Below are 25,285 nucleotides of genomic sequence, written 5' to 3'. Positions count from 1 at the left end.
GACCTAATGAGTTGCAATTTGGTCCTCCAGCTGTTCCTTTTTTGTACCTTTAACTTTTCCAGCCTCTTATTGCCCCTGTCCCAACTTTTTTGAGATGTGTTGCTGTCATGAAATTTCAAAATGTCTCACTTTCAACATTTGATATGTTGTCTATGTTCTATTGTGAATACAATATCAGTTTTTGAGATTTGTAAATTATTGCATTCCGTTTTTATTTACAATTTGTACTTTGTCCCAACTTTTTTGGAATCGAGGTTGTATGTCCCTTTACACACTCATCCAGAAGGGTAATTTTGCACAAGGCCATCTGTCTGCAGCAGAAAAAAAAAATAACACAACGCGTCTGGAAAAATCCCAAGCGAGTCTGGAGCCAGATTCGTGACGTTACCTGTGGAAGCGCCAGCAGGCTGCACGAGCTTTGCACGGTTTCAGTGCACAGCCTGTGTAGACCAAGCGCTCCCATTTCCTCTCTCATTGCCCGGTCTTTTGGAAAACAATGAGTACTAACCCCATCATGATTGGTGTTGCTACACCCTCCTACGATACATCTGTTAACCATTTTAATAATTACGCGATAACGTTGAAGAAATTTGCAGAAAACCACCAGGTCGTTTTCTCATAAACAAAGCAGCGCTGACGTAGGATTCAGAAGGTGGCGTCCCGCACGCGACGTCACAAATCAGTGTTTGCTGGGAAATCCAAATGCCAAGTTTTTTCAGAGGCGGACCAATTCGCCTCAAATGGCTTGATTTTCAATTGAGTTTTTCTGGTCTTGCGCAAGGTAAAAAAAAATTGCAGAGAATGCAGAATGTGACAGATATTTGACCAAAGTTGAATATAAAATAGGAGAATTACATTGATCTTGCTCCTGAATTTACCCGTGATATGCACTTTAATACACTTTATTAGATTATGATAGAATAGATGAGCCAAAATAATTGGGGATTTTTTTTTAATAGGCCCCGATTTCCCTTAAAGCAGAAAAGGTTGAGAACCCCTGGAATAAAGTACAGAATTCGCACCATGGAATACACAGCTGTCGGCCCTCTTCTGCATACATGAGCGGACAGACGGCCGTGATTGACAAGAGAAAACGAAACACCGTTCCTTCTACAGCCAGTTTTGCTTCCTCGACTCCTGGCTACAGTTGGGTGTGGCATCAGGATTTGAACCCGTGCTCTTCCTGTGCTTTTCTATTGCATAACTCGGTTCATAGGTGTGTGTGGTGTTTTTTTTTTTTTTTTCTTTTTTTCAAACGGTTTGTAAACACCGTAATTAGATTTATTAATCGATGTTGTCGTTTTAGATCAGGCAGGCTGTATGTCCTTTTCATTCACCTTTCATTAATGTAATCAGGAGCACTGAAGCCTACAGGATGTGATGTCATGATGCTCAGCTGTCCTCAAATATGTACCTGTGTAAATGATTTCTTGAAGCTCAGTTCAGATGATTTGATTGATTTTTGTTTGTAGTCCGGTAAAAGTAAGAAGGGATAGGGTGGTGATTTATTGTTGGGGAGAGGGAAAAAAAAAAAAAGAGCGAGAGAGAGAAGTATAACCTGGCGAGTCACTGCGTTTATTTCTTAAATCCAACATGCAACCGTGATTTGTCATTTAATGCGTGCAAAGCAGCAAGACCCAGGTCGTACACACCCTCTCACTGACTAAGCTGATATCCCAGATTTAAAGCGTGGGTGAGTGTTTTGACCTTCGGGTACACTTCCTTCGAAATATCATACTCTTGTTAGGACTCCTCAGGGTCTTAGTCATCAGTTTATGGAAAACGTTTCTTTCGAGTGAACTATTCTTTATAAAACAAGATTTAAGAGATTGTTAACCTGGTCACGGTTGAGCATGTTACTCTGTTACTTCAAATTATCATGTTACAAGTTAATAATTATTCCTTTTTGCAGTAGAGAATGATTTTATTTTATTTTTTTCCTTTTAGTGTGGGATGAGATGTAAGAGATGATTACACAGCTTCATTCTTCAGGTTGACTCATGAGTAGCAGTCAGCTGCATATGTGTAAAAGTGTGGCTTGTGCTGATTTCACTCGTGTGTGTGTGTGTGTGTGTGTGTGTGGGCGAATTAGGGATGCCAGAATTAATTCACTGAACGAGGGGTGCGTGATATAACAAAAAAAAAAAAAAAAAAAATCACAATTTATTAAATATATTAGTGGTCTCAAAGTTTACGGAATAAAAGGGTACGAGGCAGACAACAGGAGGGTACAATTAAAAAGGCTGAAGCCCTTCGCCATGAACCATAGGTGAGGAAAAATGGAAAACTGGGGTTATCTGAGACACACCCTGCGTCCAAAGTCACCCCCTGCTCACTATATACTGAGGACGCCATTTTGTAGTGCTGTCTGAAACGATAGTGAGGATTATTTGCACTCAAAGTATCCCATGAAAAGTAGTGTAGAACAGATGGTCACTAACCAAGCAATATATCCCATCGTGCATTGCAGTCACGCTGAAAGAAATCAAAGTCTCAAATTTGATTTAATAAAAGGCAGCAGTGAAGAAAGTATTCAGCCTTGATTTAACCTCCTAGGGCTTAGCGGTCACATGCGTGGACAGCACTTTATGGAAATTCGGAACAAGAATCCACATATGTGGACATACTTTTTCTCTAAAAGCACATCTTATCAAAAGATGATGCTTAGTTTTTATTCTAATCAGGTTCTTATAAGCCCAAATAGCAAAGAGAAATAAAAAATGCATGTAAAAAAAAACAGCTTGGGCCTTAGGAGGTTAAAAGAACTGAAAGATGCAGCTACTTTGTATTTATTAATGTGGGAAATGCGCTCAGTATAATATGGATTTATCACAAAAATACATGCATGTGTTTATTTTTGAAAAACCCACCAGCTGACTGATCTGGCACGTTTTTTAATTGTGCGACGGACTAGTGTCCGAAAGCGTATTTATTTTTATTTTTTTTAATTTTACCAATGAGCTCACCTATATAGTCCTCTATATAGTAATTCCCTATATAGTGAGGTAGGGAGTAGTGAACAAGTGAGTGATTTTGGACACGGACAGTTTCAAGGCATTTGGGGAGGAATTTCCGATTTATTGTAAACGGCAGAATAGATTCTGAAGTGATGGTAATCAATACTAAAAATTTTCATAGAACAGCCATATAGTAGGCGGCGTAGTGGTTAGCGCTGTCGCCTCACAGCAAGAAGGTCCGGGTTTGAGCCCCGTGGCCGGCGAGGGCCTTTCTGTGCGGGGTTTGCATGTTCTCCCCGTGTCCGCGTGGGTTTCCTCCGGGTGCTCCGGTTTCCCCCACAGTCCAAAGACATGCAGGTTAGGTTAACTGGTGACTCTAAATTGACCGTAGGTGTGAATGTGAGTGTGAATGGTTGTCTGTGTCTATGTGTCAGCCCTGAGATGACCTGGTGACTTGTCCAGGGTGTACCCCGCCTTTCGCCCGTAGTCAGCTGGGATAGGCTCCAGCTTGCCTGCGACCCTGTAGAACAGGATAAAGCGGCTAGAGATGATGATGAGATGAGCCATATAGTAATGAATCAAAAAGAAATTTGACAATACAAAACTTTATATATTTTTGTGGTTTACAAAATTAAGTTACAATAACTTGATTTTGTAAACATCAAAAATATATAAATTTTGTATCGTCAGATTTTCTTTGATTCATTATTCAATTTCTGAACAATCTGAGTATTGATCTAATCCTAAAGCTTCTATAACAGTGTCTGTCTGTAGTGATATCAGGTACTGAACCTGATTCGGGTTTTTTAACATGTTCGATCTTCCCCTTTATCCTTCTTTTCTTTGAAAGGAACCGCTCTGTTGCCTTTTGCACAAGTCTGTTCACTTCAGATGAATTCAAATTTTATATATAGCATGTGAGATCCTCTTTATATTAAGGAGGTTCAGAGTTCAAAAGATTTTTCAGATATTTAAAAAAAAAAGAATTAATTTATCACAGTATTTTCATTTGGTATTGCACTATATAAGTTATAATAAGTGAATCTGTATTCATCTGACAATGAGTGACTGTTCTTGCAACAGCAACTGTACAAAAACAAATGTGTATAAACTTGTATATATTTATAATTTTAACGATTACCGTTAACGTTAACTGCATGACAGATGTCAAGTCTCGATAAGTGACTCCCCTACAAGGACACACTGCATTTTGACTTGGGACGGAATGCAAACAATGTCAATGCGCCAAGCATGCCGAGTGGGCGGGTTCGACCCAAAACGGGCCGGATACAATAATGGGATAGCAATCGATATTTATATTTAATATTTAGCCGACCAGCATTTATACACGGACCCATACACAGGCGTCTTTCACTCGGTAATCATAGTGACGGCTAAAATTACAGACTTGCCCGTGGTTCGGGGCCTTTTTGAAAACCAGGCATCTAACGTACTGCTCCGCTTCTTAGTCGCCGTTTCTAGCCATGTGGTAGCGCGGCTCAATCACTGTACACGAAACATTGTCAACACCTTGTCAGCCAATCAGATTGCATCTTAGGGTGTATTCAGACCAGGATAGTTCACTTGCTTTGGTCCGAACCAAATGTTTGTTTGTTTGTCTTTTTTTCATTTTGGTGCGGTTCGCTTTCACACTGTACATTTTAGTAAGCGGACCAAAATCTGTCAACAAAGCCCTGAGGTCGTTCAGCTATTGGTCAGAGATGACACGCGCACAAAGCGTTAAATTCAAAAGTAGTCATGGAGGCTTTCCATGCTGTTATTCTTTTTAATGTCATCAAAGCTATACGTTTTTTCCAGTTTTTACTGTTTTCACAATTGTGCGATTACTATGCTGTTGTACAAGTAATTTATCAACGACGACGACAAAGGGCAAGGCGGCTACGGAGGATAGCGCTGATGAGCGCACATCATGTTGTGACAGTTCTGGCTCTTCACGCAATAGATGAATTTCTTTTTTGCGTCGCTAGTACCGCCACTTTTTGAAAGAACGTCCCTGATTTTAATGTAGGTCTGACGGAGTTTCTTCACTTTTAGCCGACATTGTTCTGGGGAGCGCGTGAACCCCTTCTCCTTCATTTTCTCACTGAATACAGCAAACACGTCGGCATTTTTGTGTTCTCTCCAAAAGCTCAGATATGTGGACATCTGCCCATATATCCACAAGGGTACGCGTTTCTTCCTCGGCCCACGTTTGCCCCCTACTCATTTTTTGTACTCTGTAGTCTAGCCTACCACTGGTCTGAATGACTGAACGACTGTTGTAAGGCTCCCTTGACAACCGAAACAGTGTTTGCACTTTGCGGTGGAGTGTCAAGACTCTGTTTCCCATAATGCTCGACAAACGACGGAAGCTCCCGAGGTACAAAAAAGCAAAACTGTCGGATTAGGTCCGGTCTGCTTTCACACCTTCAAAAGATCCGCACCAGGGTTCATTTGGTCCGGACCGAGTCCGACCTTGCAGCTCGGTCTCGGTCCGCTTGTTTGGTCCGGACCAGAGTTCGGTGGTTTGTATTCAGACCAACCCAAAAGGTCCGGACCAAGGGAAATTTGGTTCGTTTGGTCCGGACCAAACAACGTAGGTGTGAATACGCCATTAGTTGCAGCATAATGGCTGCCTCTGTTTCCTACGCAAGTGTTAGTATTTGGCCATTATTTAGTTGAATAAAACTTAGTTTCACATTGCACGCTGCTCAGTTTTGTACAGATATGTAAACAAAAATATTTTTTTGTTACTCAGCCGAAAAATAGACGGCGGCAAATCGCCGTCTGTAGTAGGATTTGCCGCCGTCTATTTTTCGGCTGAGTAACAAAAAAATATTTTTGTTTACATATCTGTACAAAACTGAGCAGCGTGCGATGTGAAACTAAGTTTTATTCAACTAAATAACGGCCAAATACTAACACTTGCATAGGAAACAGAGGCAGCCGTTATGCTGCAACTAATGGCGTATTCACACCTACGTTGTTTGGTCCGGACCAAACGAACCAAATTTCCCTTGGTCCGGACCTTTTGGGTTGGTCTGAATACAAATTGTTTAAATTTGTTTAAATTTTTATTGATTAACATTTAAACTAGTCTATTCCAGTCAGTTCATAAAAATCAAACACTACTGTATATTCTAAAAATAGAATAAAAATGTCTGATTTACAGATGACGCTGTCTTTTTATTTCAAGACCACAGCTGTGGAGATTTCACCAGATTGCCTGTGTGATGTCTGATTGATTTAACATCGTTTCCGTGATCGAACGTAAAATTTCCTGCTTGAAATGCGGCCACTAACGTGACTGACTGACTGCTAATTTGAAAATTTTCTTCCTGTTAACAGCGGTCACCCCTCCCCCACCCTCCTTCACACACTGTTCTGGTCTTGACTTGGTCTCACTTTCTTGGTCTTGATTTGGTCTCATCCCTGTTTGTTTCCGTCTTCGGGTTGAGTACACTCGTACACCGTGCGTGTTCTGGCTGCCGCTTCTCGCCGGAGCTTTTTTATTTTATTTTCATTTTTTGTTTGTTTTTGAGTGTTTATGTCCGCCGGTTGTGGTGTAGCTCCGGACCCAGTTTTGGGCGTCGGTTCCCTCCAGGCCTTGGTGTGCCTTGGGTGATGCTTGTGATCCTCGCTATGGACTGCAGTGAGCTCGTTGCTCTTTTAACATCGTGGTTGTCCAGCGCTCTGTGCGACGGTGCTTTTTGTGCTTGGCGTGGTGTTTCGAGCAATGTCACTCGGTGGTGGCTGTGCAGGCAATGTGGGATTTATTTTTGTGCGCCTTTTGGTGGGACTGTGGTAGCTACACTTTTGGAATGACATCCTCACCACCTTTTGGGGGACCACCACCAATTGTAAAGTGACCTTGGGTATGAGAAAGGCGCTATATAAATTTAACATTATTTTTATTAACCTCTTGGTCTTGTCTCAATTTCGATTTACTTTTGAGACAAGACCAAGACTTTAAGAGGTTAATAAAAATAATTAACCTCTTGAATATTAATGAACCAGTTGTTTCGATACACTTGGCCATGACTTGTCTCAGTTTAGGTGGTCTTGAGTACAATACTACAATACACGCCATCGGATTGGACCAAGGGTTGAACCAGTTGTTTATTGAGTTGCGCTTAATTTGCATAAAGTTGAGAGAATCTAAATGGTTAGTCGTCACTCTGTCGCTTGCTATTGCTGGGTTTCACGTGGCGTCACATCCGCCTCATTAGTTATTCAAAACTTTAGCCGGTGGTCTACCAGAGCTCAGCTGACAGTGTTTGTACGGAGAAGGTGCATTGCTCGCATGAAAAATGCCTTACGCTTGCGCTGTTTTAGGTTGTTCGAATCGATCAAACCGTGAAACCGATAAAAGTTTCTTCAGGGTTCCCTGTGAACTAATAAAAAAGGGTGAACAAACACAGGATTTCACAAAAAAGACGTCGAGAAAGGTGGGTTTTGAACCTCTCGGTGAAATCGAAGGGAGCCGAGTTGAAGTATGCTCGAGTTTGCAGTAATCACTTGGCAAAAGATTTGTATCTCCCTCTCAGCTACGTCCTTAGTGTTTTCCAAGTACTTTTCTTGCTGTGTCATTATTTTATGGTATGAAGCACTAAAGTCCCCAGCTGGTTCTTTGTTCACTCCTCACAAAGTCCATATGCATGAAGGTCGCGACAAAATTCTTCCCCAGCCGTACAGTTGCAATGCGCCGTGATCACTTCTTCTCCGTCTTGTTTAACTAAGATCCAGGTCTTTAAAGGGGTTTCTGATGATCTTTGTGAATGATTTACCTGAGAGATAAGAGCCAACACAAGTGAGAATCAAGAGAACTGTTTGTTTACACTTCACCTTGCAGCGTTTCGTTGTAAAGACGTGAATGAAAAGCTTAAAAACTTGCGTGGGCAAAAACAATGCGGCAGCGACTTGATACCAAGGTCCTTTACCCAGCCACATACAAAAAAAAAAAAAGTTGTAAGCCTCCGTACTCTTCCACGCTTTCATCTGTTTTGCGGTGTAGAAGGACGTCTGCAACACCAGATAGTTTGAGATGTCGGGGAACTCGACTGAAGGGTCGTTTTCGAGATCGTATGACAAATCCTTCTTTCCCAGACTGTAGGGGTCGATTCCATTGCACATAGCAATCTTCTGAATATATCTAAAGCCAGTAGTGGCTTCTAGATTACGAGCGTACTCTGATAACTTATCGCTAGTTGTTTGCACTACGGCGACTGTTTAGACCACCAGCTATTTCACTTCCAGTAAAACCGCTAAGAAAAGTCACATGACTGAAACCCAGCAATAGTAAGAGCTGGGGTTTATCCAGTCACACACACAATACGAATTATAAAATGAAAACATTTTCAATATTAAACCTGTAGTTCTTGCACTCTGCCTTGTACACCCTACATAAATGGCCCTTTTCCACTACCCTTTTTCAGCTCGCTTCAGCCCGACACGGCTCGCGTTTCGACTACCTTAGAGCAGCACGACTCAGCTCGCTTCAGCCCTGCTCAGCACCCAAAACTCGCACGGTTTTGGAGTGGGGCTGAAGCGAGCCGAGCGGGGCTAGGGGCGTGAGCAGACACTCCCCTGTGCACTGATTGGTGTGGAGGAGTGTCCTCACATGCCCACACGCCCCGCGAGCACGCTGGGATCTGTAAACACCGTAAACCTGGAAGAATTACGAGAATTTCTGAAGCCTTATGCGCCTCGCCTCATCTATACGCTCTTGCCAGTATCTGTTGGCGTTGTCGGTGACAACAAGCCACAGCACCAAGACCAGCAACACTAACGACTCCATGTTTATTGTTTACTATCCGGGTCGTGAGACTACCGCTTAAAAGATCACTGATGTCACTGTTTGCGCTGCCTAATGACATCACGTGACGTCCACCCAATGTGTCCACCCACTTCCAGCCAGCACGGTTCAGCGCGGTTGTAGTCGAAATGCAACTCCAACAGCCCCACTCAGCTCGACTCAGCACAGCACGGCTCAGCCCAACTCAGCCGCGTTGGTAGTGGAAAAGCGGCATTAGTGCACGTCATTAGAGATTCAGCCACTGGAGCGAAAGAAACAGCTGGATGTAACGTGTTCTGTAGATCTGTCCTATGTTAACTTGAGTAAGATTATAAATTAATCTCCATTCAAACTACATTTACAAGTATTTTTAATTGCGGTCTCGGATATGTAGGTGTGTGCGTGCTTTTGTATACGCGTCTGCCTTCCGTATAGACCACACGACGGCAGAGATGCCACTAATTTCTAGCGTCTGCTTTTGATGGCCTCCATATGGGACCCGTTAGGGCTGCATCAGAAGGGAAAAGTTTTGTTCGTTTTATTTATTCACTTCCTCTTAAATCTGAGACAATACTTACTACTTTTTGAGTCCACTTCATGGCCGTGCACTTTTTTGCTCAGGACATACAGTCCCATAATTTTGGAGGTTAAGTAGCCTCCAGAGTTTAAATCCCAGTGCCATGTGCTGGCTAAATTCGGGTGAACTCGTGTAGTGGGAATGATGGGGGCTTCACTCGCTAAGCAGTATAGCAGCCAATCAGCATCTCCAGCTCATGGAGAGTCTCATGGACCTGGTGTGGTTGTGTATCCCAGACCGATTGCTCTGTATTGGCGGAGGAGGCGTACGGGAAAAGTTCATCGGTTACAAACAAAAAATGATGAATCGTATCTGCTGTGACATGTACATGGTAAATGATGTGAGTGAATAAGGTTGCGTCTCGATATTGATAACACTTCTTTAATTCCAGAAATTGGAACAGGTTCTTTCTTGATCAGTCATTCAACTATAAGGAAGACTAACGGTTTGTGCTTTTTTTTTTTTTCCCCCCAGGATTCCGTTTAAGATCGGGCAGCCGAAGAAACAGATTGTTTCAAAGACGGTAAGTTTGAGCTCCCCATAATGTTCAAGTCTGTTTTGTGATGTGACCGAGTCTCTGTGACATCCTGCTATTCATTTACACGAGCCTCTTCTTGCATCTTTGGAAGAACCAAAATGAACTGTCCGGTTCACACAGTGACATGGCCACCCTTCATAAAGCTATTCCAGAGCACAGAAAGTGAAACTTGGTATTTTTACTCTTTTTATGGCCAGACACTGAACCTTGTAAGACTGGACGGTGGCAGGCAGTCAGGATCTGGCCACTTCAGTCGCTGGAAAAGCATGCAAGAAATGCACATTGGCATAAAGCCTTCCCAACAAACGTCTGCCCGGAACATGACCATATGTAGAGATGCTTAGAGTAGGTGGCATAGACAAAGCTAAGTTCTGCCTGTTTTTCATTTTTCCCACACACACTTAGGTTCTCAAACCAGTCTGCAGCATTGCAGGGTGAAGGTTCACGATACTCCTCAAGCCAATCGGCTAATAGTACAGTGCCTTATTTCAATATTCACCTCTCTTGAACCTTTCTACATCTACAGTACCAGTCAAAAATTTGGACGCACCTTCAAATTCAGTGTTTTTATTTTTGTTAATTAAGTCACTTCAGGTAACTTAAAGGAGAACTGAAGGCTTTTTTTTTTTTTTGGATCAAAATTCTATTTCTCTCGTTTTATTAAATACAGGAATGCATTTCTGATAGCTATTTTGTCGCTGCTATAGCAAGTTATGAGTGTTTGAAATATGCTCTGTAATATATCAGTCCATATGTCAAAGCAACGGCCGTAAACAAGATTCATTGAGACTTGTGCGAGACATCGTAGGACGGAAGTAAAACGTACAGCGGAAATCAAAGTGACAGACATCTGCCAACGTTCCCTGTGTCCAAACTCACTCACTCGTTCACTACTCCCTATATAAGGAATTACTATATAGAGGACTATATAGTGAGCTCATTGGTAAAATGAAAAAACGCTTTCGGACACTCGTCCGTCGCGCTGGTACTGTATTTGCGTCATTACTGTCGCACAGTTAAAACGTGCCAGATCGCGTACTTCGTACATTAATAAATACAAAGTAGCTGCATCTTTCAGTTCTTTTAAATCAAGGCTGAATACTTTCTTCTTTGCCACTGCCTTTTATTAAATCAAATTTGAGACTTTTAATTTGATTTCTTTCAGCGCAGACAGCACTACAAAATGGCGTCCCCACTATACAGTATAGTGCCCTATATAGTGAGTAGGCAGGGCTCGACATTAACGGTTGCCCGCTTGTCCAGGACAAGTGATACCTACTTAATGTCAGACAAGTTCATCGTCTCAGTTACTTGTCTGATCGGACAAGTGCCAAAAATACGCCGATATTCGGGTTGCATATCAAATTTATCAGTTTATTCACATGATTTCCGAAGCATCTCACTCGCCATATTGTTTTGATGAATCGCCAGATGTTTCTATTCGGAAAGAGCGACGTGTGCATGCGTGATATTCCACTTGCGAAACCAGCCAATACCGCTTCGTGTATTTGAGCTGAAAAGTAAACGGTCGTTTATGATTGGTTTTAATCGTGTCATACACGTGGGTTTGTTAACATTTCTGTTGGCGGGATCATTATTCGACTGTACATTTACGTTGAGTGTGCGGTAATTTCCAAATCTCTGAGTTGTTGTTGGTGTTCGTTATATAGCCGAGCGTGTGCTGGCGGGGAACGTGCGCCTGCATGCGTGTGGATTGACAGGAAGTGAGGTAGGAGTGGGGAAAGTTATCTATGAAATACCAAGCTGTCAAATGGCTGCTATTTAGGTTACCAGCTGTATTAATTAACTAATTAGTAATGGGAGTTTAGGGATTTGAAACATAGGGCTCTATAATTTAGATATAATTATGGATTATTTGAAATTCTTTTTTTTTTTGACCATTAAATACTAGCCTTGTAAACTAGACCCACCCGCCTAGCGGCCAAAAATATTTTTGCCTAGCGAGTGGGTCTAGCCTCGCACCATATAAACAAAAACACCCCGGGCATCAAATCGTGCCCGCCAATCACAACACAAGGTTTTTGTTTGGATTCTTTGGGCGGGCTTTTGCAGGAGTGACGACAAAGCTGCGCGACGCTGGAGAAAGCACAGCAGGAAAGATGGCTACGGCTAGTGAACAGCGCACGTTTGACTCCGCTTTGGAATCAGTTTTAGAAGAATTAGACTTGGAGTTTTCGTTGAAACATGAGCAGGAAGAGGCTCTCCGCTCATTCCTTTTCAAGAAGGACGTTTTCGCTGTTTTGCCGACCGGCTATGGCAAAAGTCTGATCTACCAGCTGGCTCCGCTCGTAGCCAAAAGGATGGGGCTAGTTTGTGCAGTACGAAGAATTAATAAACAGCTTTGAAACATTACTTTTTGATTGTTTCTTATTTTCCCGTTATTTTAAATTTAAGGGAAATTATTTCACCAAACACCACTAAATAAAAACTCTCAAAAACAGTTTAAGCAAACACTTGAAAAACACTTGGGGGGAAAAAAATGAATGTATGTGGTACAGACTCCAAACTTGTGGTCATTATCTCCAAACTTCTTAATATCTAGAACCTGTTTATTAATTAATACGCATTTTGAAAAATTATTTATTTCAAGGCCTCCCCCACTGCTTTCTGTCGCTCTGACTACGTCACAGTCACTGTTGCGCTGATTGGTCAGAGCGTTGGCCTATAGACCCCTTTCACTGACGTCACCTGAAACCGGAAGTAAACAGACCCTGCGCCGTTTTGGAAGACCAACAAACTCGTGATTAGGGGGAAATAACGGCAGCGGTATGTGAACCCATGAGAATAAAGTGGAGTGGCAAACGACTTAAACAAACAAATCTGAGCTGTTTCATGATTTATTGGCCCAACAGTAGACTTGAAAGAAACCTGTGAGAGACTTGGCAAAAAACTGTGGATATAATGGACAAGTCTGTGCATGATCTGCGGACACTTTGAGGTAAGCAAACGCAAGAAATTCAGATTTAAAACATGCTAAATTGGCCCCAAGTTGATAACTGTATGAGGAGCAAGCCTCCCAGACTTCTACAATTTAATAATAATTTAGGATGGTTTGGGACTTGCTCTCCCTCCTATTATATAAATAAAGCATAGTTGTTGTGTAGGCATATATCATAAATACATATGTATAATTTGGATAAATTAACCTAAATTATGGATACCTTAATAGTAACAAAAAGTATTAATTTTTCAACTGAAAAGATATATATTATTAAAAGATAAATATCAACAAGATTACCTTGGCCATAACTATGTGTAGGTTATTCTTAACAACAGCTGTAATATCATGAACTAAAGGCCCGGTCACACAGCGCTTTACGGCTTTATCACGGCCAAAACCCGTCAAAAAGTGCTCTCCCGTGAAGCAGACGATGTTGTTCGTGTTGATGTCGAAGTTAAGACGTGTTACAGTCGATATACAGACGTGACAGGACGCAGGGGAAAATCGGAACGGCGTCGGACGCGGCAAAAAGTTTTGGACTGCTCAAAACTTTAGACCGCGGACAACCACGGCCGGCACACGTGGTAAAGATGTGCAACACACGTGAAAAACGCGTGATAATCAGTGTCCCAGCCGTTATTAAAACTTGGGGAGACGTGGTAAGACGCGAAAGTTTGGCGGTCTATCACGGGCAGAGCACGGTCATCGGACGGGTGTTACGCGTTGGTATCACGGGATATAGCGTGTGTTTAGCGGCTTATCACTGAGAAATGGATTTTTCCGCGTACATAGCACTGTCTAAGCTCGTTAAACGACGTCTCAAACAAGTTCTAAATTCGATTGATCACTGTCTAATCACTTCTGCATCACTTCTGATTTGCGGCATGTAAATACCGTAATTTTCTGAGACCTCGGCACTTGCAGTCTAGATGTCAAGGGGTGAACATGAACCCTCAACGCTGTGATGTCCTCATCTTAATGCTCCAGCACCAACAGAACCAACTGATACAGGCTCAACATATCCTTGCTGAGAGAAGAAGAAGGAGGAGGAGGAGGAGGAGGAGGGTGGTACGGAACATCTGGGTGCGTGACTGGATTGCGAGGAGACCTCAGCTTGGGCTTTACGACCGTCTCATGGTCGAGCTGCGTAACGAAGATCCAAGAGCCTTTCAGAACTTTGAGGATGCCTCCTGCGATGTACGATGAAATTGTGCAGAGACTGACACCAGCCTAAAAGATCTGGATCGGCAACTGTGAAGACCAGCCGTGCGCGACCGCTTTTATATGCGCAGCAAGCCGCTCTTCCAACGACGCTGAGCCGCGGTTACCCGTGATTTGGCAGTGCTATGGCAGTGGAGTGCCCGTTTTACGTCCGCGCTCAACACGTGATCGGCAGTGCTACAGACGCGATGAGGCTGTAACACGTCTTAACTTCGACATCAACACGAACAACATCGTCTGCTTCACGGGAGAGCACTTTTTGACGGGTTTTGGCCGTGATAAAGCCGTAAAGCGCTGTGTGACCGGGCCTTAAGCCGCTAACAACATAATTGTAAGCCTGTAGCCCTTTGTAGGCCTTCAAGTCATCAGCAGTGTAGGGACTGGGTGTAAACAACAAATAGTTTACAATGTCTGGGTAGCAAACGGATGGCAGAATTGGTGTCCGGTCCTCCTTATGTTTCCATTCTCCCTTGCCGCGAGTCTTATCATATGGGTCAAACCCATCAATCACAGCCAGTTTCTCCACATACCGTGCCCTTTCTGCAGCTGGTAATGTACTCACATAACCAGAATTATCATCCATCGTGTCACTTTACTCTCGCTCGTACTTTGTTTTATATTGTGAGTGTATGTACTTGGTCTTCCAATATGGCGCCTAACAAAATCTCGCGGCGCGGTGACGTCATGCGGTAGCCCTCTATACGCACAGAGACAGTTTGAAAGGCAGCGGTTTGTTCCTCCCACCCCCTTCGGAAATGTCTACGGATTGAGGCCAGACTAAATATTCACATTTAGTCTGGCTTGCCAGGCTAATTAAATACCATACAGGAGCCACACTGGATAATTAGACAACAGTTAATCAGTGGAGGATATATATATTCAAAATTAATAATTTAAAAATGAAAATCTCATCTCATTATCTCTAGCCGCTTTATCCTGTTCTACAGGGTCGCAGGCAAGCTGGAGCCTATCCCAGCTGACTACAGGCGAAAGGCGGGGTACACCCTGGACAAGTCGCCAGGTCATCACAGGGCTGACACATAGACACAGACAACCATTCACACTCACATTCACACCTACGCTCAATTTAGAGTCACCAGTTAACCTAACCTGCATGTCTTTGGACTGTGGGGGAAACCGGAGCACCCGGAGGAAACCCACGCGGACACAGGGAGAACATGCAAACTCCACACAGAAAGGCCCTCGCCGGCCACAGGGCTCGAACCCGGACCTTCTTGCTGTGAGGCGACAGCGCTAACCACTACACCACCGTGCCGCCCTAAAAATGAAAATGTATATAATTTTAATTTTCTGGTTTTCAATTTCTCATAAATAAATTAATGATTGATGGAGTCCAATTGATGGAGCAGAACTCAAGGGTTGATAGGTGAAGATGAATAGAAACTTTATTTGTATCCATTCATCTGTGAGTCAATAGAGGTGTGGAGGTTTTCATAAGATATATTATCTTATCATTTGATAACTAGATTTCAGTGTATAATAGTGATTTACAGTATTAATTAGTCAATTTTGTTATCAGTTTTTATTTGTAGCATTATTTGTTTCTCTTATCCAAACTATGAGTGATATCTCATAAAGTCATAAATTTTATGATGTTAGTTTTTGTGATATTTGTTACTGAACTGCAGAGTACTGATCTGTGCATATATAATGGTTAGTGTTTCTGGATCTCATAGTATAGTTATTTTGTTCTTAAAATTTTATGTTCATAATTTCTACTCTATTGGAATATATTGCTTCTGAACTTCAGCATAATAATTGGTGAATTATGGTATCAATCAGTCTGTTTTACTATATTTTTGAACTTTTGCCTCAGTATAGACCCCTTCGCATGTTTGTAAACAAACCGACCGTTGCCAGGATGCGTGCGCAGCCTGGACCCAGAAACAATGGCGCTGCCCATAGACCGGCATTATGAGCTGTCAGATTATGCAAAACAATTGTCGTTACATGATCGAGAATGCTACATAAATAAGTTAACTCTAACAAGTGGACATCGCCTACCGGATCCGTATTTAATTAAAGAGTGGACGGACGATGTTAGTAAGTTCCCTGGTATACAATGGCCAGATATATACTCGTACCTTATTGACAAGACTTCAGTGTACACCCACGAAAAACTTCGTGCCTACAAGTCTTTAGTTTAGATGCATATGATTATGTGCGGGCATGTACAACTTGATTAACAATGGGGCATTCATATTCATTTTGTTTTAATCAAATTATGCCAGTGATGTGATGGCAATGTGGCTTTAGCTACAACAGCAAATACCAACACTAAACAACAATTTGCAGGAGGTAATGGCATGAAAGGAATGATAGTGTAAAGAGTGCAGCTAAGAGAAATCAGAGCTGCGTAAAAAGCGAGAGGCAGAGACCAGAAATGAAACTGAATGGGGCGGGAGCTAGGTTAGAGCAGTCAGCGTAAGTTGGCATTTAGAGTGAGGGCACACAATTTTACCTTTCCATCCTTGCTTTAAAATTGTGATTTTCGGCATACACAAATAACGATGGCACAAAATCTGGACTGCTTGAGTCAAGCGAGACCTCTCCTACAAACAAAATTGCATGCAAAGCTAAGTTAACATGCTAACAATATTCATTACATTGTGTAACTATGACCCAGCTAATCAGACAAACATTACCAAAGTATTTTGCTACATCAATAAACGAAGACTAGAAAGAATAAAAAAGAAAGATTTAATAAATAGCCTGATCTTACCTGTGATGAAGTGGGCGCTGCAAACCCGCGCATTTTTGATGGTGCTTTTATCCCAGTCTACACGTTTGATGGCTTGTAGTCATAGACGTCGGCAATTTTTTTTTTTTTTTTTGGAATGGGTGAGATCCTGCTGGAATTCTGAACATTTTAACCCCATCACTGCTACGATTCTGACACCCGACAACACAACAACTAGGCATTTCTGAGTCTTTTTTAGGTCCAGGCTGCGCGCCCAATTTCCGCTTACGTATGAATGACGTTTACTGCGAAGGGGTCTACATCAAGTATTGATTACTTTTTTTTTTCCCCCCCAAGTTTTTTTTTGGGCTTTTTTTCACCTTTATTGTATAGGACAGTGTAGAGACAGGAAATGACCGGGAGAGAGAGACTGGGAGGGATCGGGAAATGACCTCGGGTCGGAATCGAACCCGGGTCCCCAGATTTATGGTATGGTGCCTTATCCACCTGAGCCACGACGCCCCAGGTGGATGAATTCGGAAACAAATGCAATTAAGATTGTTGGGTTACAAATACACTACCGTTCAAAAGTTTGGGGTCACCCAGACAATTTTGTGTTTTCCATGAAAAGTCACACTTTTATTTACCACCATAAGTTGTAAAATGAATAGAAAATATAGTCAAGACATTTTTCTGGCCATTTTGAGCATTTAATCGACCCCACAAATGTGATGCTCCAGAAACTCAATCTGCTCAAAGGAAGGTCAGTTTTATAGCTTCTCTAAAGAGCTCAACTGTTTTCAGCTGCGCTAACATGATTGTACAAGGGTTTTCTAATCATCCATTAGCCTTCTGAGGCAATGAGCAAACACATTGTACCATTAGAACACTGGAGTGAGAGTTGCTGGAAATGGGCCTCTATACACCTATGGAGATATTGCACCAAAAACCAGACATTTGCAGCTAGAATAGTCATTTACCACATTAGCAATGTATAGAGTGGATTTCTGATTAGTTTAAAGTGATCTTCATTGAAAAGAACAGTGCTTTTCTTTCAAAAATAAGGACATTTCAAAGTGACCCCAAACTTTTGAACGGTAGTGTAGTTTTTTTTTTTTTCCTCTCAAATATTTCTTCGGACAAGTCAACTTCACATTCGGACGAGTAAATTTCCTTTCAACTTGCCCGACAGGACAAGTGGTTTCAAAAGTTAATGTAGAGCCCTGGTAGGGAGCGATTTCAGACACAGGTTGTCAAAAGACGCTTGTGCCCTCTTTTGAATGCTGATGTAATCAAGCCGGAAGTTTTGTTTGTTTTGATAGCAATCAGGAAAGTTTGAAAAAAGTAGGCAGTAATCGTAATTTAAACTCGTTTTTGTGCAATACTTCTTTTGGAAAACCGTTTTCAAAATGGCGGCACTGACACCTGGCTGACACTTCACGGTTCGAAGTCTCACACAAGTCTCGTGAAGATCGCGCAGATAAGCGACACCTGCCGTGGACCAAACGAACTAAATTCAACGTGGCTAAAAACCGAACAGGCCGATAAGTATAATTAATTGTAACTAGTTCCCAATACGAGTCACGATATAAGGTTACTAAAACCAAAAACGTAATTGAATAACACGTTAATTAAGAGAAGCAAGTTTAAAAATGACTTCAGTTCTCCTTTAAAGTGCATATCCTGGACCAAATTCGTTTTTGTTTTTTTTTTTATATGAAAGTATGTCCCTTTACACACTCATCCAGAAGGGTAATTTTGCACAAGGCCATCTGTCTACAGCAGAAAAAAATAAAATAACAAAATGCGTCTGGAAAAATCCCAAGGGAGTCTGGAGCCAGATTATCTGCGGAAGCGCCAGCAGGCTGCGCGAGCTTTGCACGGTTTCAGTGCACAGCCTGTGTAGACCAAGCGCTCCTATTTCTCTCTCATTGTCCGGTCATTTGCAAAACGATGAGTATTAATCCCATCAAGATTGGTGTTGCTACGCCCTCCTACAATACATCTGTTAACCATTTTAATGATTACACGATAACGTTGAAGAAATCTGCAGAAAACCACCAGGTCGTTTTCTCATAAACAAACCAGCGCTGACGTAGGATTCAGAGGGAGGCGTCCCGCACGCGACGTCACGAAAATCAATGTTTGCCAGGAAATCCAAATGCCAAGTTTTTTCAGAGGCGGACCAATTCGCCTCAAATGGCTTGATTTCAACTGAGTTTTTCTGGTATTGCGGAAGGTAAAAAAAAATGCTTAAAATGTGACAGATATTTGACCAAAGTTTAATATAAAATAGGAGAATTACATTGATCTTGCTCCTGAATTTACCCGTGATGTGCACTTTAAAGTAATGATGGATGTCATTTCTCTTTACTTAGTCAAGCAGTTCTTAACAATATGCATGGATGACTACAGTTGTGGAACAGGGCTGTTTATGGTTTGATCTCAAACGCATTCAGAAGGCAAGAAACTCGTCTGCTAATTAACATTTGACGAGGCACACCGGTCAATTGAAAAGCATTCCAGGTGACTACCTCATGAAGCTGGTTAAGATAATGCTAATAGTGTGTAAAGTATCATCAAGGTAAACGCTGGATACTTTGAAAAATCTAAAATATGAAACATTTTTATCCATCCTTTATCCGTAACCGCTTATCCTGTGCAGGGTCTCGGTGAAGCTGGAGCCTATCCCAGCTGACTATGGATGAGAGGCGGGGTACACCCTGGACAAGTCACCAGGTCATCACAGGGCTGACACAGAGACAAACAACCATTCACATTCACACCTACTGTCAATTTAGAGCCAGCAATTAGTCTAACCTGCATGTCTTTGGACTGTGGGGGAAACCGGAGCACCCGGAGGAAACCCACGCGGACACGGGGAGAACATGCAAACTCCACACAGAAAAGCCCCCGTCAGCCACTGGGCTCAAACCCAGAACCTTCTTGCTGTGAGGCAATAGTGCTAACCACTACGCCGCCCTATGTTTTTAACACACAATCCCATATACGCTCCAGATGTTATTTCATAGTTTTGATGTCTTCAGTATTGTGTAGAAACTTTTTTTTTTTGGACTCGTACTGGATATGGAATTGAAATGGACTTACTTGAAATATACACAGAGTGCCACAATACTGAATGGAAGGAATACAATTAGCAAAATTATGAAATTTTGCAAATGAAAATTAAAAAGTTCTGTCCGCAACCATCACCCCACATTCCTGTGAAATCCCTAAACTACAGGTCATTCAATTAGTTGAATGTATGCAATTAAAGTGAGGCGGCCTTTCAATTTTAATAAAATCGCTAAAATTTTAGTTCTCTCTGAAATTTGGTCATTGTGATTAGGGATGTTAACCGATGACCGTTTGACCGGTGGTTGACCGAATCAACGTCAACCGGTTAATTTTTTTTTTGGTTGTCGGTGAAAAAAAAAAAATCAATCGTTTTGAAGCTGCTGATTTTGGAGCGGAGAACCTGGAATTCTGTGTTTTGTAAACGCTTGGGCCATGCCAAGCGGTGTAAGGACGACAGCTGACAAATCAGAAACACCCATTCAGTCATGTCCCGCCCTCCCGCCCCAGTTAAAGACAGCTGACAAATCAGAAACACCCATTCAGTCATGTCCCGCCCTCCCGCCCCAGTTGAACACAGCTGCCACTCGGCGGAAGAAAAAAAGTGTAGACACAGGCTTTTTAGCTTACAAATTACTATTGTTTTTTTTTTTTTTTTTTTTTAATTATTATTAGAAGGCACATGGAGTTTAGTCCTGCCTTGGCCAGTGCATTCTGAAAGTATGTTTCGGTCTTTAGCCAACAATGCATGTTATTGCAGATCGTATCTCTCCACACAAACTAAAGGCGCAGATGCTGACTTTTTCACGGCTTTTTCATGGACTGTAACGGCATTTGCTTATGGAGTAATTTTAATAACAGAATTTACTCTGATTAAATTATTCAGACACTCCAACGCCCCCCCCCCCCCCCCAAAAAAAAAAAAAAAAAAACGGATCTGCACGAGCCGTGACAAAGGCGCGCCGTTTGCATCCCTGTTTAAACTCGTAGGTTAACCGACTTTAACCGGCTAATGAGGCTCGGTGGTCGGTCAAGATTTTTTTTTAGTTTTCGCCATCCCTAATTGTGATATGTTTATTTCTGTAATATCTCATAAAATATCCGGCCATTCTGTGGCTGGGAAGTTATTTAATTTGAGGAGATTCCCGAGTAAATAACGTGCGAGAGATTGCCCGGTTCAAGCAAACCGAGGAAGGGCATGTGCGCATGCGTAAGTTTACCTTTGATCATCCCACCGTCTCTGCTGATCGTCGATATTTGTTAGTTTGGTCCTGCGTTGCGTTTCCTTTCCTTCACAATACAGCGTCTTTTCTTCTCGCTTTCTGTTACTGTCGGTCTTTTCACATTTCATTCGCACACTCACTCACGTCTTCCGTTTTTCGCTCCTGTTTCAAATTTGTATCTCAAAATGCCTTGCACGAACGGGGAAAGCCCACCATGTGACGCATGTCATCTCTTGAATTGGGTCATGGTGAAGCAGGAAAAATAGTGGAGAATTTAGGGCCACATGGCCTTAAATTCATTAATTGTTCTGTTTTAAAAAATAAAAATTGGAAGTCTGTGATTTCGAATTCAGTTGGTCCGTTAAACAAAAATAATTGGGTGTCGGGGAAACGTCTTTTTATGACCTACACTTGAAAAAATCTGTAAGGCAGTCTACCTTTAAAGTGTGTGGTGATATTGATATAAATGTGCCTGCTCCAATGGTGCTAGAGTTTGTTAAAGAATGTACCTAAACAACCATTTAATTCATGTATGAAATTCTGGAGACGTACCAATCAGGGTTTGGTGATCGGGGGAAAAAAAAATCCCAGAATTTGAGCACCACCATTAAATCTATTATAAAAGAAAGCAGTTAACCAGAGAAGGTGGTTGTTAGTCAGAGAAACAACCACGTGACCAAGGGTAACGCTCCATGTGATGCTGCCACCACCATGCTTCACTGTAGGGATGGTGTTCTCCGAATAATGAGCAATGTTGCGTTTGTGCTAAAAGTAAAAAGCTCGTTTTTGGTCTCCTCAGACAGGGAACCTTTTCCCCATGTTTGCTGAATCTCCAGAATGCTTTTTGACAAACTCCCAAGAGAGTTTTCTACAACTCTGTACTCCTTCCATAAAGCCCAGATTGTGGAGGCAATGATTGTCCTAGGAACAGCTTCTCTTATAACTGTTTATAATACTACAAACATGGGGGTGAATATTTGTGCAAAGCACTGTAGCAGCCTGTTCACCAGTTGCATCAGTGTTGTGAAAATGTTAACGCTAATCACTGAACCAGAATGTTTCTTGGTTTGGAATTCAGAGATGCACGTAGACCGCACTTGGTTCATATAATTTCATATCAGCCAAGAAAATGGCTGTAGCTAGAATTTCCCTTGACATTCTTGAAGACCGACAAGACCTTTTCACCGAAATTGAGCAGAACTCTGTGTGGCATTGGACATGATGGCCTGTAAATGTTTCCCAGTGCGCTCACCACAAGGACCGTTCCGGAATCGACAGGACAGCGGCTGTCTCAGCACTCAAAACATCTTCCACAGGAAGTTTAATTATTGTGTGTCTGAACATTCCTACTGTCTCTCCAAGAGGGCAAATGTGAACCGGCTTTCAAAAAAGCCATCATATCAAGAGCCGAGTTCCATCTCAATAAGCTGACGTCCTGTTGGCGTTTCAAAAGGGTTGATTTAAGAGGACTTGAGCCTGTTTTCTTTTGTGAATTTATCAGGTAGCATCATCGAGGGAGCCTCAATCAACAAACCAGTGTCCACTGGAAATACAAGTGAACCTTGGCATGGACAAGGCATAAATATATTTGCTAGTGTTGTCGAGTCCAAGTTCAGTCTCGAGGCCCCAGTGTTCAAGTCATTTAAAGAAAATTTCGAGTCGAGTCTGAGAACAAGACTCCAACCGCACCATTTGACGGTGGCTGTTGCTGCATTTATGTGAAACCGTCTCTGCTACTGTGTTGGATTAACGTTACTGCTCGATTGCCTCGTCAGTTATTACCTAGCTTCAATATTTGGGACAAAAGTTATATCATAACACCTTATTAAAACTATTAAATAATATAAAGAAGAAAAAAGTCAGCAAGCATGTTCAAGTTCGTCCAGCTGTGCTTTGTAAGACAGTAGTCAAGAACCGCGCAATAAATGCCTTAATCTGGTAATTGAGAAGTTGGATAATGCATCAAACCTGGTGAAACATTTTATTAAAACGCAGGATTAAGTACAGTGCCCTTTGCCCAGCGTAGCCTCCGATTCCTGTTCTTGGTCGACAGGAGAGGAACCGGATAGAGTTGCAAACCTGCCTCAAGGTTTGATATGTTGTGCTTTTTGAGATGCTTTTCAGCTCACCACGGTTGTAAAGAGTGGTTCTGGTCAGTGTTTGTAGTCGAGTCACTAAACCTCGTGTCCAAGTCCAGTCTTAAGTCGAGTCCAAACCATTAAAGAAAATTTCGAGTCCAAGAACAAGACTCCAACTGCACCATTTGACGGTAGCTGTTGCCACTTTTACCGCGAGTTGGCCTAGTGGTTAGCGTGTCCTCCTCTTGATCGGGAGATCGTGAGTTCTACTCCCGGTCAGGTCATACCAAAGACCATCATAAAAATGGTACCTATTGCCATCTGGCAAGGTACGCTGCAATACAGATGCGAGTAGGGAGTCAAACTCTCGTGGCTACCAGAGGACCCACCCCCCACTGTAACCAGAGGTGGACAAAGTACCCAACTTAAGTAATGAAGTCAGAGTACAGATCCCACTGGTCAAATGTTACTCCGATACAAGTGAAAGTAGTACAGTCAATTTTTTACTTAAGTTAAAGTACCGAAGTACTTGCTTTTAAAAATACTTAAGTATTAAAAGTACATTTTCTGTCAACGCATCGTTGTATTATTGCCACAACGCTTACAAAACCTAATGCCGTTACCAAAGACAGAAATGTGAATTCACAAAATGAACATGTGCCAACATGGTGGTTTAATGTTAAGCTAGCTAGTCAGTGAAGCTCCACCGGACATGCCAGCAAACGCTTTTCAAACTCAAAATCATATTGGGTAGCTAATGCTACTATAAAAGATTTCTACATTCTGTTTATTTGGCAAAATTATGCTAAAACATCGAAAGGACTTCAGATAAATTAACATTATTCATGTTCGTGTAACTCCGTTTGTACATGCTAACTAACAGTGTCCAAATTAACTAGCTATGTGTAAACGTTAGCCGTGGACAAGGCTAGGGCAACTTGACGAGCAAATCCACAGAAAGTCATCTGACTAACCAGACTGCATAGCTATTGCAACGTTATCGCTAGCTCTAAAAGCACAGACAACTTCGTTGCAAGCTTTCTCTTGGAATAAAACATTTATATACCTCAATATCCTTCCGCAGGTCGGATGGCGAATTTTTGTAGGCCGTGATGTGGTTCGTTTTAGGCAAACAAAGCAAACATTTAAAACGAAATGAATCTTTAATCCTTTCAGAAAACTGAAACATGGGTTCTAGGTATGGCCACGGGTGTGTGTGCATTCTCCAGAAGAACCACCTCCTTCCATTCTGCCATCAACTGATCGTGTTCAAATAATGTTGCTGAGAAATTACTGAACTTGGTTTTATAGTCTATGGACGTGACGTGACCCTAGTGATTACTGATAAGCTGTCTCAGTGTCGCCTGCGAAAAAACCCATCATGTTTTAGAAAATAAAATAAAAAAACATCCACTTTCAAAGCTGCTTCATAGTAATGAGTAACGAGGACTTTGACAGAAATGTAGTGGAGTGAAAAGTACGATATTTGCCTTTCAAATGTAGTGAAGTTAAAGTCATAAGTTTCCAAAAAAAAATACTCAAAGTACAGATACTCAAAAAGTGTACTTAAGTACAGGACTCAAGTAAATGTACTTCGTTACTGTCCACCTCTGACTGTAACCCTAGCTATGTAACAGGCGAGAGGCCGAGGGCTACGGAAACAGAGATCAGCGCCGCCCTATGCATCACATGGTGTGGGAAGGACTTTGTTGCCACTTTTATGTGAAAGCGTCTCTGCTACTGTGTCGGACTAACGTTCCTGCTCGACTGCCCCATTTTAGTTAATAGGCTACAGATAAAAAGCTTGTTCATCGCTCAGCAAGCCCCGCCCACTATCAGCAGGGCAAATACCATGAGAGAGGGTTAACACTAGCTAGTTCATCACTCAGCAAGCAAGCCCCGCCCACTCTCAACAGAGCAATGAATATAGCATGTCACTTCCTTCTCTGGGTGGAGTCTTACCAAATGACGATTGAAGTTTGAGGTTGTCCCCGTCGTCTCTTCGATAGTTCTTCTACATATGGAACGCATAGCAGTGCGTTTTTCCCCACTGCACGAGAAGTCTGTATAACGGGGATCCCAGACGTCTGCTATTTAGCGGAATTCCACCATTTTTCTAGCCAAAGTGGTGGTGGTTTTTTTTTTTTTTTTTTTTAAAT

General features: G+C 42.1%; 1 protein-coding gene across 3 annotated transcripts in view; it reads left to right on the top strand.

The window, feature by feature from the left end:
- Positions 1–25,285, top strand: part of bin3 (bridging integrator 3) — a 98,086-nt gene that overhangs the window by 20,886 nt on the left and 51,915 nt on the right. For all 3 annotated transcript variants that reach the window (XM_060931326.1, XM_060931325.1, XM_060931324.1), the window contains exon 2: positions 9,803–9,851. Coding sequence is in view for 1 of the 3 variants with exons in the window: in XM_060931325.1 (XP_060787308.1) it covers positions 9,803–9,851 (49 nt within the window). In the remaining 2 variants the exon portion in view is untranslated. The remainder of the gene's footprint in view (positions 1–9,802; positions 9,852–25,285) is intronic.

Source organism: Neoarius graeffei, chromosome 10 (assembly GCF_027579695.1).
Source record: "Neoarius graeffei isolate fNeoGra1 chromosome 10, fNeoGra1.pri, whole genome shotgun sequence".
NCBI lineage: Eukaryota > Metazoa > Chordata > Actinopteri > Siluriformes > Ariidae > Neoarius > Neoarius graeffei.
The sequence above is the reverse complement of the archived record's forward strand: the minus strand, read 5'-3'. Positions and strand labels throughout refer to the sequence as shown.